General features: G+C 41.6%; 1 protein-coding gene across 5 annotated transcripts in view; it reads left to right on the plus strand.

Annotated features, from left to right (window-relative positions):
• Positions 1 to 14,477, plus strand: part of hth (Meis homeobox homothorax) — a 502,527-nt gene extending 488,050 nt beyond the window's left edge. For 3 of the 5 annotated variants that reach the window (XM_069126288.1, XM_069126290.1, XM_069126293.1), the window contains 2 exons: positions 6,286 to 6,454; positions 7,486 to 14,477. In XM_069126288.1, coding sequence (XP_068982389.1) covers positions 6,286 to 6,452 — 167 coding nt within the window. In that variant the 3' untranslated portion in view covers positions 6,453 to 6,454; positions 7,486 to 14,477. The remainder of the gene's footprint in view (positions 1 to 6,285; positions 6,455 to 7,485) is intronic. The other 2 variants (XM_069126289.1, XM_069126292.1) reach the window with 2 other exon arrangements.
• Positions 14,478 to 18,627: the final 4,150 nt, after the last annotated feature.

Raw genomic sequence — 18,627 nt, forward strand, 5'->3', positions numbered from 1 at the left:
GAAATATTATTGTGTAGGTGTAGTCTTGTAAAATTACGCTGAGATGAATATCAGACGTTCGATGAAACTTTCTCTAGGCAGGGCTAAAAAAATGGATTGTGCACTTTAAATATCAAATGTATTCTGTCTATTTTTAGAAATTTTCGATAAGAAGGATAGCGATACCGTAGCATCCACGATGTAATTATGTGACGAGACATTTACTATTTTGTCATTTATGTGTATATCACGAGCAGACTGGATGTTTATGCAAAATTTATACTTTTTTATGATTATAAAATTCATGAATATAAGACGAATAGACCCTCGGTAGAGATATATTTTACCGTTTAAATATCGCAATAGCTACTACATTACAGACATTTTGTATAATTTTGCACATTATATATTCACCGCATTCTTCGCATACATTCTCTACGATCTTGCACCTTTATATATTCCATAAACACATAAACATCCGCGACGTAATAAGATTTTGAATTTTACCATCGCTAATTTTACTTCCAGCCTAATTTATGTCCATTAATTACAGCTTGTTCCTTGTAACTTTTGACGATATTGATGTTAATTCGTAGATAACGATAGAGTAAACGTGTTTCGAGATAGTCATCCTGATTTTTTTTTTCTTCTTTTTTTTGACTTCATCGAATTTCATCGACTCTCGATACATACGGCTCGGGAACCGTCTCATAAATTTCGCCAGTCGTTTCTGCATCCGCAGTGGCTCACATAATTTATCATCGATTATAACGATGCACAGTTTAACGCGTCCTTATTAATCAATTCGCTGGCTATTTATTACGCGGCCGGCCAATTTGTAATCGTCGCTAATTCAGTCATTATTCAATTCTATAAATCGCCGGACGTCAAGGAAACGGAGTATTGACACTTCCCTCGCGCGATCTTCGCTTTGAATAATCGGCCTCTCTTTAATTCCATAGATCTCTAATAAAATATAGTACCGAATATACATAATTACATTCAGTCGATTATTGTTATATTAACAAAGTGATTACATACCCGGATGTGTATGTTAAAGTGAGCGATCTGATAGAATCAAAAATGATACCGACTGAAAATCGTGTGAATATCTCAACAAGTGATCCGGACAATATACAATATATAGAAAGGGTGTCGCGTAGAAATCTGGCTGCGCGTAGAATTTCTGTCTAAAATACAATAAATCGGAAATGTAGTATAGAATCTTCCCTCTTGGAATCTCATTTTCCTATATAACTGCGGTGCGATTGAAAATTGGAGCAGTTCCGCGCGAATCATTGAAAAGTAGAATATGTTCGGTAAAAAAATCTTGTATGAATATCACGACATAGACAATGACATTATATGTTACCAGTAGAATCAATGTACATCTTTATTTATTTATTGGAGTATTCTGCTTATTATTTGGAGATATTCACAATTATCACAAAAGTCAGAACAAACATAATTCTAACGCCATTCGAAGATTCAAATCCTTGGCCTGATTAGTCTTGACCCTTTAAACGATACACCAAAGTTACTCCCAGGCGCATCCTCGACATACTTTCTCGCAAGTTGCCGCGTCTGCAATTAACCTCCTCCTCCAGGAGGGTCTTTAAAATAAATGACCGGCCACCACGGTATTGCACTCGTAGTTTCGGTGTTAAACCCCTTCGAGGAGGGTCCGAAGTGTGCCTAGGCGAGAAACTTCGCGGATTTACGCGCGTTAGTAACACGCTTCGAGCTAAGTACGAGCTTTATTACGCTGCATCGAGTTTTTCGTCGTTACCAATGTGACCCTCTCGTGTCATTGGTCTATTGGTCCTCGAAGGCTTGCACGTCTCGAGCTTGAGGAAAGGTAACGCGGTATACACACTCGTGATGAAGGGTCCTTGGTTAACGAACTCCCTCTACGACTGTGAAGTGCTATCTCCATGAGGCTCAAAGGCGCTGTAAGAAGTGCCATTAAGGCGGCGATCATATCCTCCGATAGTTCGTCTTCGTGTATTAAAGCACGATGAAAGGTACGAAAGCGTTCGAGATACTCTGGAACCTGACGACCTGGAGATACCATCGATCCTTTTGTTCTTGATTCGATAATGGTCGATAGCGTGGTTTTGTAGGCTTCGTCATTTGAGCTACGATACGCCAAAATAGTGAGTTATATAGGGTGTCCGAGAATGTAAGTTATTTATGATAGAGCTGGACGCTGTGGAATAGCGTAATTGTATTTCATGGTGTCAGTACACCATAATGTTAGTTCGTTTCTTCGTATCATTTTGCATCTGATTGTTTTTGTACGTAACTTATATTGAAATACCTCTGACTTTATCATTATACGATCACTGTATTCCTTTCCACCTTTTATAATGTTTCGGTGGGACTTCGAATCAGTAACATTATTATTTACACTATCGAGAGAGTTCCCTTGGTTTCGTACAGATATTTAAATATCACGGTTAGTCTATAAAGGTGGTTCCTATCGCAATCGTTTATGGCTTTTACGCTAATACAATGACTCTATTTCGAAGTAACGGATCCCTATTTCAATATCATTCTGAATCATCGCGAGTTTAAAATCACGTTTCCATATGAAGTTCTTATCGACTACCATTACAAGACTGTAACTTTCAACAAAAACTTGGATCATTATCATCCACCCGAGACAAGTCATACGAGCATACCGATCGTTTTACAGCCTCTTACGCCTCATCCTGCTCGAACAACAAGGAGAAAAACGAGAATTACAAGCTGAAATTGCAGCATCTGACAGGAGACGAGCGAACAAACGTTCGATTCGTTTCCCTGTGTGCGATCCCGCGGCGAAAAGGATCGGTAAGAACCGTTTTCCACCAATCACGGGTGCATGGAACGATTATCACGAGCCCGATGAAACAAGAGGGTCCGAGAACGATTCCTTTGAGCGTCTTTCGCGTTGCCCACGAAGGCTGTCATGGAATGTAATCTCGCGTTATAGCCGCCACGATATTCCACTAACGAGGGACGCATGCTTGTAGTGTGATTAAACTGCGCTATAACGCAGCGGGGCGTCCCAGGACGTCCAGAACCGGCCACAGTATGGGAAATTAAGGAATCGGCCGCGCGGGAGGCGTTCGAAGAAATCGCGCACTCGAGGAATACGCCACTGTGCGCGCCAGCTTCTTGTCTTCTTCTCCGCGTGCAAATTGCATCGTTAAGCACACTCGCAGAGTCTCTTCTTTCGATTATTCCTCGCGAAATCAGTCGCGAATCGAAAGTTACATTCGCGTCGAGCCAAGACGAAGAAGAGGTGGAAAGGGTGTGTGTTTACTGGGAATGTGTTTGGTTGGTGTTACTGTGAAGTTGCTTGAATATGTTCTATAGGATCTATCAGATACCATGACTTTGCTATTTGTGCTGGAATCTTTTGAGGAAGGATGTAAATTGGTTCAGAATACTGTACCTAATTTCTATTCAATCTAGGAAATTAAATCAAAATTAATTGAGTAATGAAGGATGATTTTGAAAGAGGGAGGCAAGAGCTTATATATGACATTTATTTGTGCAATGTATTAGGTATTATTACTACTTTTTATCTTCTCAAAGATATATATATATACGAAAGGAGATCATGTATGACGCTTTACTGATTCGTTATAGAAAAGGGTTTTCTACATTTCAAACTAATTTCAAATTAAATAAAGGAGTGTCAGTAAGTGCTCAGTAGGTGATCCTACAAGTCATCTATCTCAAGCAAATTAAATTGCATTCTACTAGTTAATTAAAATTCTGACCATCTGTCTAAACCTTTCCATTACTTTGATTTAGTATAACTAACATATTTTCATATTTCTTGAAGTGTATATATTATCAAGAAGTGAACAAATTTATTTCAATATAGTAAATGACACATTTATTTTAATATAACAAATTGCTTTTTCAACATCTTCGTCGCACTTAACAGCAACTTAACAGCAACTTAACAGCAATTTTCAGCAGGAAATGGTATGCTGGTTCATCCAATGGTATTTTGGTTGTTTATTTCAATGAAGAAACGGAGAGGGAATTGAGGTTACGATGAAATTATTTGCGTGCCATCGTCGGTGCTCCCTCGTCAATCTGCAATTCTTTGAGTTCCTCCGTGGGGTAGAGCGAACGAATCTGGCGGAGTATGGAATTTGCGGTAGAAAAACACGCGTCCGGGAAAACGAAAGAGTCGTAGGATGGATAGAGATTGGCGAGGCAAAGAAACATTCGCGATAATTGTGATTTACGATACGGCCGCGAAGCAAATCGCGAGGAGTCTGTTTGCAGCGCGTCACGTCCTAGAATTGTCTGTTCCTTGAATAGTACACAGATAAATATCGCACTTATTTGATTAATTATCAGTTGCGAAATTTGTATGAAAATTATTTTCCTTACTGTAAGAGAATTTCGGGTAAAAATCTTGCGATTGCGTTTAAGGATATTAGCCTCTTTTCTTACAATTTTTTCAGTATCTACTTAAGCAGACATTTGTTATTAACTACTGTACCGTATAAATCGCAAAAATGCTGAAAAATTAGACATAATTATTATCTAGTGAGTCTTATTGAAAAATTGAAGCTACAGATTGAGTAAACGTTACGCTTTATTCTTCGAAAGGGAATAACTATCCATGTCACTATAATTAAGCGAATCTGACCTAAATAAAAATCAAAGTATCTCAAAGAACGCTTCGTACATGCAATAAACATGGCGCGTTGCAAAATCTGTTAATTTTATCGTTCTAAATACCAAACTTTCAAATTACAATACTCGTCAGCGAAGATGAAATAATTCCCCTTGAGATAAATCACGAGTTATTCGAAATTACTTTCGCATACAGCTATCCATCCAGATTATCGCAATCTCCAGCACCCAACACACCTCCTCTATATATATATACCATCGCTATTTATCAACACGTGGAACAATTACTCGCATTCGCTGTAGTATTTTACCAAGAAACCAAGACTTAACGCAATAGCCTGACCCGCACAAAGGATCTCGCAAAACGAGCTCGTATTCGACAGGCAATAAACGACCATACACGAGCAATATCGTTCCCTGGGAGATAGCCTAACCAGATTTGGCATAAGAAAGGCTTAGAAGAGTGTTCGACAATGGCCGGCCTCCGGTACGAAATTTCGAGATGACGCCACCACCGCTCTCTTTCTTCCTCTCGTCCCATTTGCTCTTCGTCCCACCGCGTATTGGTGCCCGAGGGTAGGACGCAATCAGTGGCCTTGATTTATCGCGGCAATATACATTAAGATACCGACATTAAAACTAGGGGAGCCTCCCGTGGATTCCTGCTCCATTACCGCTTACGAAAAGAGAGAGGTGCTGTCGTCGCGTCGACCGTTTCGATATACGAAGACGAAGATTGAATTCCCCGATGTCGAGTCCTGAGTGAATTGCTGGCGTCGTGTGCGTTTCCGGTTCGTACCTCTTTCCCGGTATTAGGGTTGCGTGGGGGATGGATCTTGTTTTAAATAGATGAATATATTGATATTCTCGAGGAGAATCCACCACTTTGGATATTCCCTATCTTTCGAACAAGGATGATGAATTTTCTCAGGTGACATGAACGCGTCAATGTAGTCGATGTCACGAATATTCATTACCGTTCCAGTTCTTAAGCAAATTATCATAGTTTTTTTTTAATAAAAATGGGGAATTAATTAAGTTTGAGTGAACTTTGCCGTGGACCTTCTGTATATTGTGTTCGGAATAATCGTGGATATAGCAGTTTAAATGTCGATTATCGCTTTCAAATGAAGATTTTCTGCGTGGAATACTTGCAGCATACGATAATTTATGGCAAGGCGTCTAGTGATTCGGAGTAGTTATCAAGGTTTAGAATTAATCATTTAGAAGAAACGTATATAAAAGAGAATTCAAAGGTGGCAATCTGCAAAGGTGTAACTACTCTAATGAATGAGAGATTAGAATAGAATAAAAGATTCTAGCCACACATTAAAACAAAAGAAATGATATATCTTCGAGATTACGAGAATCCTAGTATCTTTGATTCTTCTTTTCAATATCTAATATATCGCATCAACTGCTATTCCCCTATTATCCCCAAAATTAAGAAAAAAAGAAACAGAAGCGTAAGCAGGTGACATTGACTGAAAACGATACACAGCTTGTTGGATCGCATTTTTAAATTCACGAAAACGTCATTTGATTTACTGCAGGGAAGAAAACGGCAAGCGAATGACGGTTTCAAGGGATCCAACAAGCTTTTCCAATATCCCCTCGCCAATTACAGGACAGTGATCTAACCGTAGTAACGTGTAGTGTTTCCGCCATTGTCCGCAGGTCCGAGCGGGGCGTACAGTCCGGACGCGACGATGGGTTACATGATGGACGGACAGGCGGCGAGCATGATGCACCGGCCGCCCGGTGATCCCACCTTCCACAATCAGTACCATTACCCGCCAGAGTACTATGGACATCACTTATAAAGGTACGTGGGAAAGTAGTTCGACCGGTTCCGTGTTGTACGTGCGACGTCGAACACGACACCGGCGGCCATCGTTGATTTGATAATCGAGTCGGTGACGAGCTCGATGACGATGGAAAGATTGATAGCCGGAAACGAAGATCGAACGGATGGTTAAATTGGTAAACGTTAATGAAAACCCGGATAAAGGGTTGAATTTGATGAAATACATGAAACATCGTTCTTATCATTGGGAAATTGTAAGTATTTCTTGGTATTATTGGTGGAAATGATATTGCGAGGTCGTGAATGGATCTCTTAATTCGTGAAAGGATTTTCAATTTCTTGGACTTTGCTTGTCTTTTTATATTATGTGACTGCTTTTGTTGTTGCGTTTGGTATCATTTTTTGATTCCGTGATTCTGAAAGTTCCTGATCGAAGAAATTAAAGTATTAAGTGACTATATAGAAACAGACTGGTTGTAAAGAAATTCTTGAAAGCTTGAAACGGGAAATGTCTTTCATCGGAACTGTACTACTTCCAATATTTCATCAAGATTGAATGCTATTAAAGTTCATGATATCTCCCGTTCAATAATAATTCCATTAAAAATTGTCCCATTTTTCAAGCGCTTGTGAGAACATTTATTGACAAAAAATAATTTACGACTACATTAAAAATACGTGTTCTTATTTTTAAAAGATATAAACATATCGTACAGTTGAAACTAGCCTCTTATGTCTCAACCTCAAAGTACTTCACGCCTGGAAGCACATCGATTCTATCTCCTAACAAATTTCACGGCCTTATCGTCTCTTTTCCACCAAGTATTATCGGAAGACTTGTACAAATCATAGATTCTCGTACTATTTCAAATTACCATTCAGTCAGTCTTGAAAACTTCCGGATATAGCAATCAAGTCAGTAATCAAACAATCCCTGAAGCTTTGAAAATTGCATATACAAAGCGGGGAAGAACGCTTTTTTCCATCGTCCTCGGGGCAAATAGAAAACGAACGGTTTTATTAATAGAAAATGATTTGTCACATTGCAGCAGTAGTCGCAAATAAAGGTAGGCGATGGAATGACGGTTCTTGCGGAACGGGAAACGTAGCAGCGTGACGGAAGCGCAGCGTGCTCCGGTTGGCGTTTAGAGCAAGGTGCACGGGGGCAACAAGGAGCGATTCGTCGCCTCCAGGGCGTGATCGACGCGGAAGCGGAGAAATATTTCTCGGCAGCGTCGCACGTCGAGGCTCGTGGTGCCGGCTGTTCGAGCCAGGAGCACACGATGCGGACGGTGGAAGCGGAAAAACAGCCGTCGGTCCGGTTGTGGCTCGGAAATCGAGTATCGAGGCGGGGCAAAAGAAACTCGTGAAGAACAGGAGAAAGAAAGAAAGAGAGTCAAAGGACGGCGGTTTCGTTCGCCAAAGCAGAGAAAGGCTCCGTTGGCGGAGAAGAGCCGACACGGGGCGTGTGGAACGCGTGGAACCGGAAGCAAGATGGCTGGAGAGAAAGAGAAAAGAAAACAAATGGCGAGAGACGCGCGGCTTGAACGAGGACGAGAGTACGAGGAGCCGCGTAATACGATGGAAATTCATGTGATTGTTCTGTGTACAAATGTCGCGGTGTAATATTGTAGTGATCGAAGAATTTAAATGTTAAATTTTAATACGGTTGCGATCGAGCTATTATTAATTAACAATTATATAGAGAGGACATTGGGGGCTACGAACGAGGTAACCTCGAACAGAGTGATATAGGCAATTTCTAGCGGGCATGTGTACATTAAGAATGAGTGGTAAGAAAAGCGGGATAAATAAAAAGGTAGAAAAATACAAGTAACGAAAGTGGTAGAGGGGGTTGGAGAACTAAGGCAAACCCGGTACTCGCGAACTCAGATCCGATTTAATTAATAGATAGATATCCACGTGCGGAGAGAGACGATGAAACAGAAAATTCGGAAGTTCTGGAGGCACGAAACTACGGAGAATGGAATTCAATATGATCGAACGGTATATATATATGTATATATATATACACACAAACGCGCGCGCGCAGATGCGCATCCATGTGTATAGATATATATGGGTGTATAAATAAATATATATAGGGAAAAGAATTTTAGATACGTGGTGGGTGGCGTTTCGGAAGCCTACTAGGAAATGAAATGAGAGAAAGATATGTGCGGGGAAAATTGAGAAATAGTCGGTTCAAACTTTAATAAACGTTTAACAAACGCATGTACGCGCGATCAAAACGTAAATGCGAATCCGATAATGAAAAAACGGTGCGAGGGTAAAGAATATAGGCAATGTGAGGGACTGAATGGAACAAATTTAAGAATAGAGAAACATAAACGAACGAAACAAAAGGACGCAGCAGAACAAAAGAGAAACTTTTAGGACAGAAGAATGAAATCGACGCGTGTGCCGGACTCGAGCGTCGATCACATTCACTTGCATATATATATAGGTGACATTGAAATTTGTACAGTTATTAATTATAAATGAATTTACTAATTAAAGGAAGGAGTTATCATATAATATAAATATATACATAACAGACACACACACTGAAGTAACATGTGCGCCCCCCTCCCCCGATTGTAATATATATATACAAGCAAGCGTTTTAATTGGACTTTGGGACGATAATTATTCTCGTGTGTGTTGTGCCGTGTTCGATGTGCGTACTGGACCGAGGAGACGCGTCGAAAGAATAAAAAAAGGAAAGAAGCGGGAAAAAAGAAGAATAGGTAAAAAAAGCAAAGAAACGGGTGGCAAAAGCGGATAAAGTACACCGAAACAGACATGACGATAGTGCGCGAAAATGTGCGAGCGCGAGGAAGGAGAATAGTATACGCAAGCGACAGTTGGTGAGGGATTATATATATTTATATATATGGAAAAAGGTATATATATAAATATAAATAAATATATATGTATATACATATATACATATATATACAAAAATATAGATACCTGCGAGAGGATCAGACGTTTCTTCATCATTCTACAACTTGATGACACAGTTAGATCTCTCCTCCCCGACCTGTCCGACTCCACACATATAGAAAACGATACACACGCGTGAACACACACAAACATATATAACATATACAGCGATACAGAGGAAAACACATAGACACAGGCGCGCGTAAAATGAGCGTTATTACCCAAGCCCCGTCTCCCCGCACCGTAAGTATAATTACGAAAGGAAAGGAACGCGCGAGAATCTAAAAACAGGCGAACTACATACGATCTACAAGTTTAATTAATATAATATATTGTGTATATATATAAATAGTTAATTGAACCGCGGCGAGCGTGGGAAGGGAGGAGGGCAAAGGAATACCCAAGATTGGCAAGGCTTTACGAAAGATGTTCGCGACCGCGCAGAATTCTCTCGCTCTCGTCTTTCCGCTCCTTTCTTTTCCTGCCGTTTTCTTTTCCCCTAGCCGCACCGCGGGGAGATGAAAGGGCTCGGTAATAAACGGAGAATCTGTGGACCAGTGAGATCCTCGGCGAACAGTGGAGGTTGAATCGGGAAACACGTGCGACAACGAGGAGTATCGTATTGGAACACATTGGTTGGTTTCTTTCGTTCTCGTCTTCTCTTGGTTTGTAATTCTTCCTTTCTCCATTTAGTCACTTTTTGGATACATACATACATACATATATATATATGGAATAAATATCAAGAGCTTAAAGAAGATACTATTTATTTCATTCAGTACTATTAAAGATAGTAATCGAGACGAATGCCATGCCCTTTTTTATTCACCTATGTCTCAAAACAGAACGAATTGGCCCTATAAGACGTAATCCTTCTACTTTGCTGTCAAAGAGGAGAAAACCCGCCCATCGATTTAGTTTTTGTATTAGTGTAAAAGTTTCTAGGAAGACTTCCTACGATATCGCAGTGAAATTCTCGAGTAATCCAACGACACCGCATTGTGCCTCGGACGAAGAGAAACATCCAAAATCAATGAAATTTCGAGTATTTACAACGATCCAAAATTGGCTGCAGCTTCGTCGAAATTTTTCCCATTTCCAAGAATAAGTTTCAGAACGAGATCAAATTTCGTCCGAAGCATGGGCGACATTTCTACGAAACTGTTGATCAGTATTCAGGATCTATCGAAATTCCATTGGATTCTCGAAACGAATGCAGCTCGTGACTGTAATCGCTGTGTATATTGGATGGAACTAGCCTTAGAACTGTCTCGAAACAGATCGTCGAATAAAATCGCAACTATAAGATGGGCCATTTTGATCTCGACACTTTTCTCGACACTTTTCTCGTCCTTCCCGTACCGTTTTCCTTTCAGAAATTACTTACTGCGTTGTTCATACAATTTTTTTAACAAACTAATTGACGCAGTTACGATGTTGAAAATTTCTTTAGTGAACAATTTTTATTTCGTTATGAATAACTTTCCAAACATTGATTCAACGTTTAATTTTATCCGGTAGACAAGAAACGCAGAAAAGAATCGAATGAAAGAGGGAAAGAAAGAAGCGACACACGCAAAGAGTATACATAAGCGAAGCGAATTTTTGTGATGTAAGGATAAAGGAAAGAGAACATGAATTAGAGAGAAAGAGTTAAAAATTTAATTAAATTAAACGCCGATTATAAATCAACGCATGGAAGGATGAATAGCGTGAAGTTCGAAATAGCTCGTCCTAGGTATCTTTTGATAATCGGGTGAATTGCTCGATTAACGACAGATAACAGGAGAAACGGAACGAAAGTAAGGAGAAGGGAGATTGTGAAAGAGGCTTGGGAGAAAGAAGATGCGAACGAACGAAAGAAACACAGAGCATACGAGACAAATTTTATCGATATTTTCAATACGCCCGCATACACGCAATTCTTGTATAAAAAATTTTAATGTAAACACACTGCTCTTGCCGCGAGTCGTGACGTTCACGAGAAAATCGATGCTGTCGTTTCTCGTTACCCCTGTTCGATCTCAAAATACGATCTTTCAAATTGTATTTGCGAGAAAAGTCAATCTTCTACGGAACGATAACGCGAAACGACGCTCGATTTTTTTCTAGCCACGGTCGAGCGGCGTATTAGTATACTGAAAGAAAAAAAAATGATAACCTACGTATACCGAAAGACTCAGGTGCGAGAGAAGTCAGTTATAGGTCCTGGTTAATTGGTGAAATTTCCGACACTCGTCGAGATCCATCGCGACCGATTTTCCGATCGGTGAGCGCGAGCACGCGTGCGTAGCTCCTCTTCACGAATGCGACAATCGATCGTGCGATCCTTCATCCGCGAATTTTTTTCCAAATTTCGACAATTCGAATCTGTCACTTGAAACGAAAAATACGAAAACTAAAAAAGAAATGTATAAAAAACTGAAAAGAGAAAGGCAGAAACATGAAAACGCGTTAGCATCACGTTTTCCCGGTTGAAATTTCTCGACGACCTGGTTACCTGGATACATCGTATACGAGAAAACGCGAAAATAGTAGAATCTCGCGCGTTCGAAATCGTCCCGCGGCTACGACGTGTTTTTTAACATTTTGATGCAAATTCTCGCAATATTTTTAGTAAGAGCTTTTTACGACACGGGGACTGAGACTTTATACCACTTTACTGAATAAGCAGAGTCGTTCCTGTAGACGTGGAATGTTTTCGTTTTTATCCGAATTGGATCTTGTCAATGCTAGAGGGGACGATCTCGCGACGTCCGGTGAACAATCGTATAATACATAATCGATTATCAAATACGAGACAATCATGGAGACGAACGCGGATGATGGTCGACGAAATGATGCCTGATCGAGCACGATCGTTTACGGAGCGAAGTGTTTTTACGAATTCTATTTGTTGGACGATATATTGTTTAGTTTTGTTAATGACCGCTCCGTCGATCGTTCCCGATTCCGCACCGATTCGTCGTCGCGCATACGAGAAATTTCAATGGGAATCTTTAGCTAGAGCTTTATCAAAATCGTTTTACCAAATAAAATGAAACAATATTTCCAAACAGATGAAATTATAGAACGAGAATGTAAATGAGCAACATTGGGCCGTCGTTTCCGTCTGTGATGAATTTCTCGAGTAGATTGATACACGGTAAATGTCCCGATTTACCAGCGACTAGGGGCTACGACAACGACGATTAAATTATTTTTTCATGAAGAATATCGATATCCGATAAAAATCCCGATGGAACAGACGCCGGTGGAACGTTCGTCGGCGCATTTCCGTAGCAGCATGCGAAAGTGCAACGTCCATGGTGGACTCGCGTACGAACACGACTCCGTCTTTTTACCCCGCTCGCTGACACACCACTCCCGAGGTCGGAGAACGCGATCAATATTTTCGTGGAAATGCCCGGCGACGCGTTACGCGGCGAAGAAAAGAGTAAAGGGGGGAGAAGGAAAGAGGAATAAACAAAAATATAGAAAATAAAAGTAGGATCGCATGAACGATTAACGAAAAGAGCCTATGCAATTGGTGCGAAATGTATAGGCGTGTAAAAAAGGAAATGAAAGAACGAAAGAAAAGAAAACATAATGTTGTAGCGCTTATGAAAGGAATGTGAAGACGGCGGCGAACGGACGACGTTTATTGGCTGTTCGTTTTCTAAATGAGTTCACCCGATTGAATGAATCATCGCCTTAAAAATGTATACGAAGTAACAGTAAGGTATCTAAGTAATAATCATGTTAGAAGGTAAAGAAACTTAAAACAAAGATTTTATGAGCGACGACAAGAGCGGCTATAGGGCAACGAGAGAACGCGAGTGAGAATGAGAGAGAAAGAGTCTGAGAGAAATAGAGTGGTAGCGAGACAACGGTGCGATCGAAGAAATAAATGCTGTGTATGAAAGGAACACGTGAATGAACGAGCGAATGGAATGAAGCGACTAGGAAGAAGTGATGGACAAGGAAGAGATGGCGCGAAAGTGTAAAAAAAGGAGAAGAAGAAAGAGTAATGTATAATTATCGTGTAATTACGGAAGAACGACGATATTAGTAACCGCGTTGCCGGCGTTGGCGGCGATGATCATAATGACGACAGCGATAACGAGTGTTGGGCGGGGTTTGTCGGCCACCTGAAGATCGCCAATAATCGTCATTATGATCATCAAGCGATGAAATGATTACGAAATAATGCTGATGATGATGCTATTCACAACAATGATGATGCTGATGATGATATATGATGATGATTATGATTATGCTGATGGTGACGATGATGTGTATAGTAAGCTAAAAATTTATTATATCGGTATGGAATCAGATTTTTTCAACTGTTTGCGTATTGACGACCTATTGACACTCTTAAGTAAAAAAGATTAAAAAATGCAAAAATAAGAGGAACGGTAAATAAATTGAACAAAAAAAAAATGGAAAAAAAGAAAACTTAATCGAATCGAACTGTGTTCTGTGTTTGTGAAATCGGGAAAAAACACCGCTTCTTCGATCGTTGTTTCAGCACGATTGTGATAACGCGACGACGCGGAAATTACGATACGCGTGTGGTCGTGCGGGAGGTGGTTCCTCCTTCGACCCCTCGAGAATCCCCGGGGCGAGGATGTTCGTTGATCCCTCGCGTCGATCTACGTATATTCTCACCTCTCTCTTGAGCAACTCAGAGAGCGAAAGAGAGAGAGAGAGAGAGACGCGTGTGAAACGGAACTAAAGGAAACGCGTAGAAACAGAACAAAACACAGTGAAACGGAAACTGATACCTGTCGATGTAAAATATTAGTATTAACATATACGTGGGATTACGTGCACACACGCGTCCATCCGTTAACAAGAAAATGTGTCTGGACACGCGCGTACACGCGTCCCCGGTTTGCGTAGAGACGCGTGACGGCGTCTCTGGCATAGAGGGAACAGAGTCGATCAATCGCGTAAATTGGCCCGGATCGATTGTGTTCAAAACACTCACGGATCGCAACGTGATGACGATGAAAGGAAGGACGATGTCAAAGGTGGTCTATGTTAGAGAGTGTCCATTGTATAGTGTTTTTTTGAAACGTGAGCATTAAATGCTACATCTTGTGTACGCCCTCTTGTGTCCAATCTTTTATTTCACAGTGCTCGCGAGTAAATACGTTGACGTGGGTGTGATGCTCGTACGCCTCGTTTTTGAATATGTTTTTTTTTCCTTATTTTTCCTTTCTCTTATTTTTATTGGTTCTTTTGTAAGACTCTTTCTGAAAAATGTTCGAGGGAACAGTACTGCGCGGAAGAAATCGTCCTTCAATTTTGTTGGAGCATCACGCGCGCATCGCATTTTATCACGAGTGATAAGCCGTTGCTCCAGTTCCTTTTTCCCGTCTACTAGAAGTCTACGGAACTTGGCCGATTTTCTCATATTCAAATCAAGTTAATTTCATTTTGCTGCAATTTTATATATTAAAAATAGTTCACATATCCAGTAAAATAAAGTAAACATTCACCTTGTATCCCTCAAAAATTCTCATACGATCTTTAAAAATAGCCAAGTTTCCACTTTATATAAACTATAAACTATAGAAACCAAGTCAACTCTATCTATCAACTCTATCGCAATTCAACCTCGACAGCCTTTGAAAATTCACCTTCCTTTCTCTCGAAGCAGGTAAGTCATGATATGCTACATATTTCAACTATAGATACCCTTATCAACCCTCGAAAACCATGAATATTCTCGATCATCCCAATCGTCGGACCATAGTCAGCACCGTTTCACACAATCGACATATGAACCAAACTAAATGAGATTCCAACGTGCCTCGAATGACGTTCGAACGATGTTGGATGCACGACGAGTTGTCGGATTCTGGCAAGGTGGACGCAACGGAGAATCGTTAGCGAGCTGTCGATGGCTCCGCTTTGTTATCCGCAAAGGTCACCCCCTCGGTCAGACTGAAAAACGAAAGGGTGCCGTCGATGTATAAAACACGCGTTTGCGATCCGCATCGTCGCATCCCCTGGACCGTGTTTCCTGTTCCTGCCTTCTCTCCAACCCCATCTACACTCTCTCCCCACCCTCTCCTAGTTCGCCTGTGCTCGTTCTGAAATATGATAGGGGCCGCGTATCCACCGTAGGTGCCAATTACCGCTGATGGTTATTCCATGGAAATGGACCTTGTTACGCGAGTGTCGAGAATCAAGGGGAAGGCACCAATTATTTTCGCTGCCGTCGATGCTTTCTGGCGGGCGTCAGAGCCGGGAAAGCGCCGACTCGGCGCTCTGTCGTCGACGTTTTCCACCTTCTAACGAGACAAATCGTGATCCCAGGCGTCCCCTTTCTTCTCGCCATCGCGACAGTTCGTTTCGCTGCGTCTATTGTTTTTCTTTTTTCGTTTTATTTGGCGCGCGGGGGTGGCACGGCCACCGAGATGGATCGAAGTAATGCGTGAGTAGCTTTGCGGGGGTGAGTTCTGGTATTATGGTCAATGTTTTGACGGATAGAATGAAATACCGGTAAAATAAGGTAGAGGAAAATAGGAATGTCTTGCGTCTGAGTACAAGCAAAGGTACCAAAAACTTAATGAAAAATTACTTTTTATAAGAAATCTTGTCCGACATAAATGTTTGTTAAATTAGATAATGTCAAATATAAATAAGATATCGAAGACATCGGATGTTAATTAAAAATTTCGATTTAATGAGATTTCGGTGACTTTGGAAAGCGATGATAACGAATGGGAGTTGATTATCGCGGAAAGTTGGTTGAATGAGCGGGTTCTCTCGTCAGACACGGGTGAACGCGTCAGGAAGTCGGCAATACATTAGACGAGACGCTCCGCGAGCAAACAATCTCGTAATGGCAGCACGGCACGGCTGACTGGTGGCGCGGTAATGAGATATTAGACTCGAGGCTGGCCTGCCAGAAGGGAGTGGCCACTTCGGAGTAGTAATGCGCGATAGGCAGCCGTTTATGCCGTACGAACTCGAGGGTCATTATTAGGGAGCGCTGCTAAGGGGCTGGTATCGCTTTCTCTCCTGGGACGCGATTAGGATGTTGTTTTCTTCGATGTCTTCGCGTACCGAATTGCCAACCGAACCACAGAACTCAGAAACGTCCTGCTTCTTCAAGAAGAATATTTTGACGAGACTATATATCATCTACTAAATTGGTAGCTATAGCTCGAAAGCGGCTTTGCATTCTTATAAGATTAATCTCATAAGCCTATGTTGCATAAACTCAATATTATTTGCAACTTTTTTCAATCGATTTACATTATTGAATTCTATTTATTAATATCATCGATGTAAACGGGAATTCGTAGAAGTTTCTAGATATTTGATTTAAGTCACTATTTCTTCTTCTAATTAGATTTTATAATTTTATAATGTTTAAAAAAAGTACCCCTTTTCTTATCATGGAAACTTTTTATGTATTTAATTAGTAAAATATTTACTATTCTAATATCTGTTTTGTGTTTTGTTGACACATTATATAAGTGACTTTATTTGCCATTTTCAGGAATGTTCATGCAACTTCTTGGTGTTATTTCACTGCATAGTTCTTAATGTCTCAAAAATGGAAAAGAAACGAAAGCTGTTGTACAAGTGCTGTTTTAGCCATTAACCCCTTAACCTACGATTTACGTTCGAAAATTTTGGGCCGAAACCGTAAACAAGCTATTATATATTATATTATATATTATATTTGGCCCGATCATCGTACTACGGGCTACGCCCGTAGTTGTAGGTTAAGGGGTTAATTTGATAAAAAAGAAAGATCTCAGACTAGCAAACACGTTCCATTAAGATCGTTAACAGTCGCTCGACGCGTAACTAGAATCGTGAAAACTTGGTTGCGCGACACGGAGACGATCGGATCTGAGAGGCAGCGTCAACTACGCGTTTATCTCTTAAACGCTTCCCCGGTGTTATTTTTCAGCGTCCGCCTTTCCGTTCAGAACCGAAAGCACCGTGCGAAATAATGGACGGCTTTATCGTTCTTCAATAAACATTAATTTTTCCATTCTTTCCGTTCAACGAGCCACCCGGGGAGACATTACACGCATTAACATTTCACGTCTGGCTCAACGCGATGCGGAATAACTCCGAATATTTCAATCGAAAGAATTTATCGTCCCCGATGAAAGAATCGTAGTAATTTTGTCAAAATTATCGGCGCTCCTGACTCGCTAGAAACGGCCAACACAATTTCTCCGGCGGAAATCTCCACGATCAACCAGCTCGAATATATACGTGACAGGAATTTCCCCAAGCACGTTCGTCCCACCCTGTCCCGAAAAATAACGAGGTAAACAAACTCGATGTGGCCTCGTGCAGGCCGACCAGTCAGCCAGCCATTCCAAGATTAAATTCATCCCCTAATTCATTACCCAGCGGTGTGCCCGTTTGCTCGCGCGGTCGCATCAACATTTTCCACGGATATGCCGCGCGGCGTATCAATTACAAAAGATTAACAGTTAACTAACGGCGGCGGTATCGGGACCAATGATCGTCGCTCGAGTACAGAGAACGATCGTTCTGCAACCGTTTCACGACCCCGTTTTACGCGGATGGCACACACATCGCACGACCAGGGTAGATCAGAGAATCGCGAATTAGTAGACGACACGGCGGTCGTAGCCGACGGTCGTCGTTGTCACTGTCCCCACTTTCTGTCCTCTGGCTTCTTTCTCTGTCTGCCAGCGTCCACCACCCCTGTCCCACCCCCGCGCGGACAAATGGGTGTCCCTGCATATGTAAAAGCGGCGCTGTGTTCGGCTCACCCTCGGTCAGCCATTTGTCAATGTCAAGGCGCGAGCGCCGTATCCATGGAAACACCCCCGGCCAGCCGACAGCGGCGTAAGCGAGCGAGCGAGCACGAGCGAGTGAACGAGCCGAGCGGAGCCGTGGGCGACCCTTGGTTTTGCGCGACTACCACCCCGCCGGCAGAACGTAACCCCCGGGCTTCCACCACCACCATCACCATTCTCCACCGCCGGGCTATACCACCCTTTCGTTCCTCCGATACCCTCCGCGCGACCACCACCACCGTAGAACAGACTCGTCGCGCCGCCAACCTACACGCATGCTCGACGGAAAGCCGCGACGGTTCGCCGTTTCGCCACCCTCGCCACTGGTGGCGCCTGAGGACGCGTATCGTTTCACTGTATCGGGGGTGTATTGTAGAGGTTTTAGTTCGATGGTAAAGTCGGGGCATGGTGTTGCTTCTTAAAAAAGTAACCAGCATTTTTGAAGAA

Source organism: Bombus flavifrons, chromosome 13, assembly GCF_040668555.2.
Source record: "Bombus flavifrons isolate JBK064 chromosome 13, iyBomFlav1_principal, whole genome shotgun sequence".
NCBI lineage: Eukaryota > Metazoa > Arthropoda > Insecta > Hymenoptera > Apidae > Bombus > Bombus flavifrons.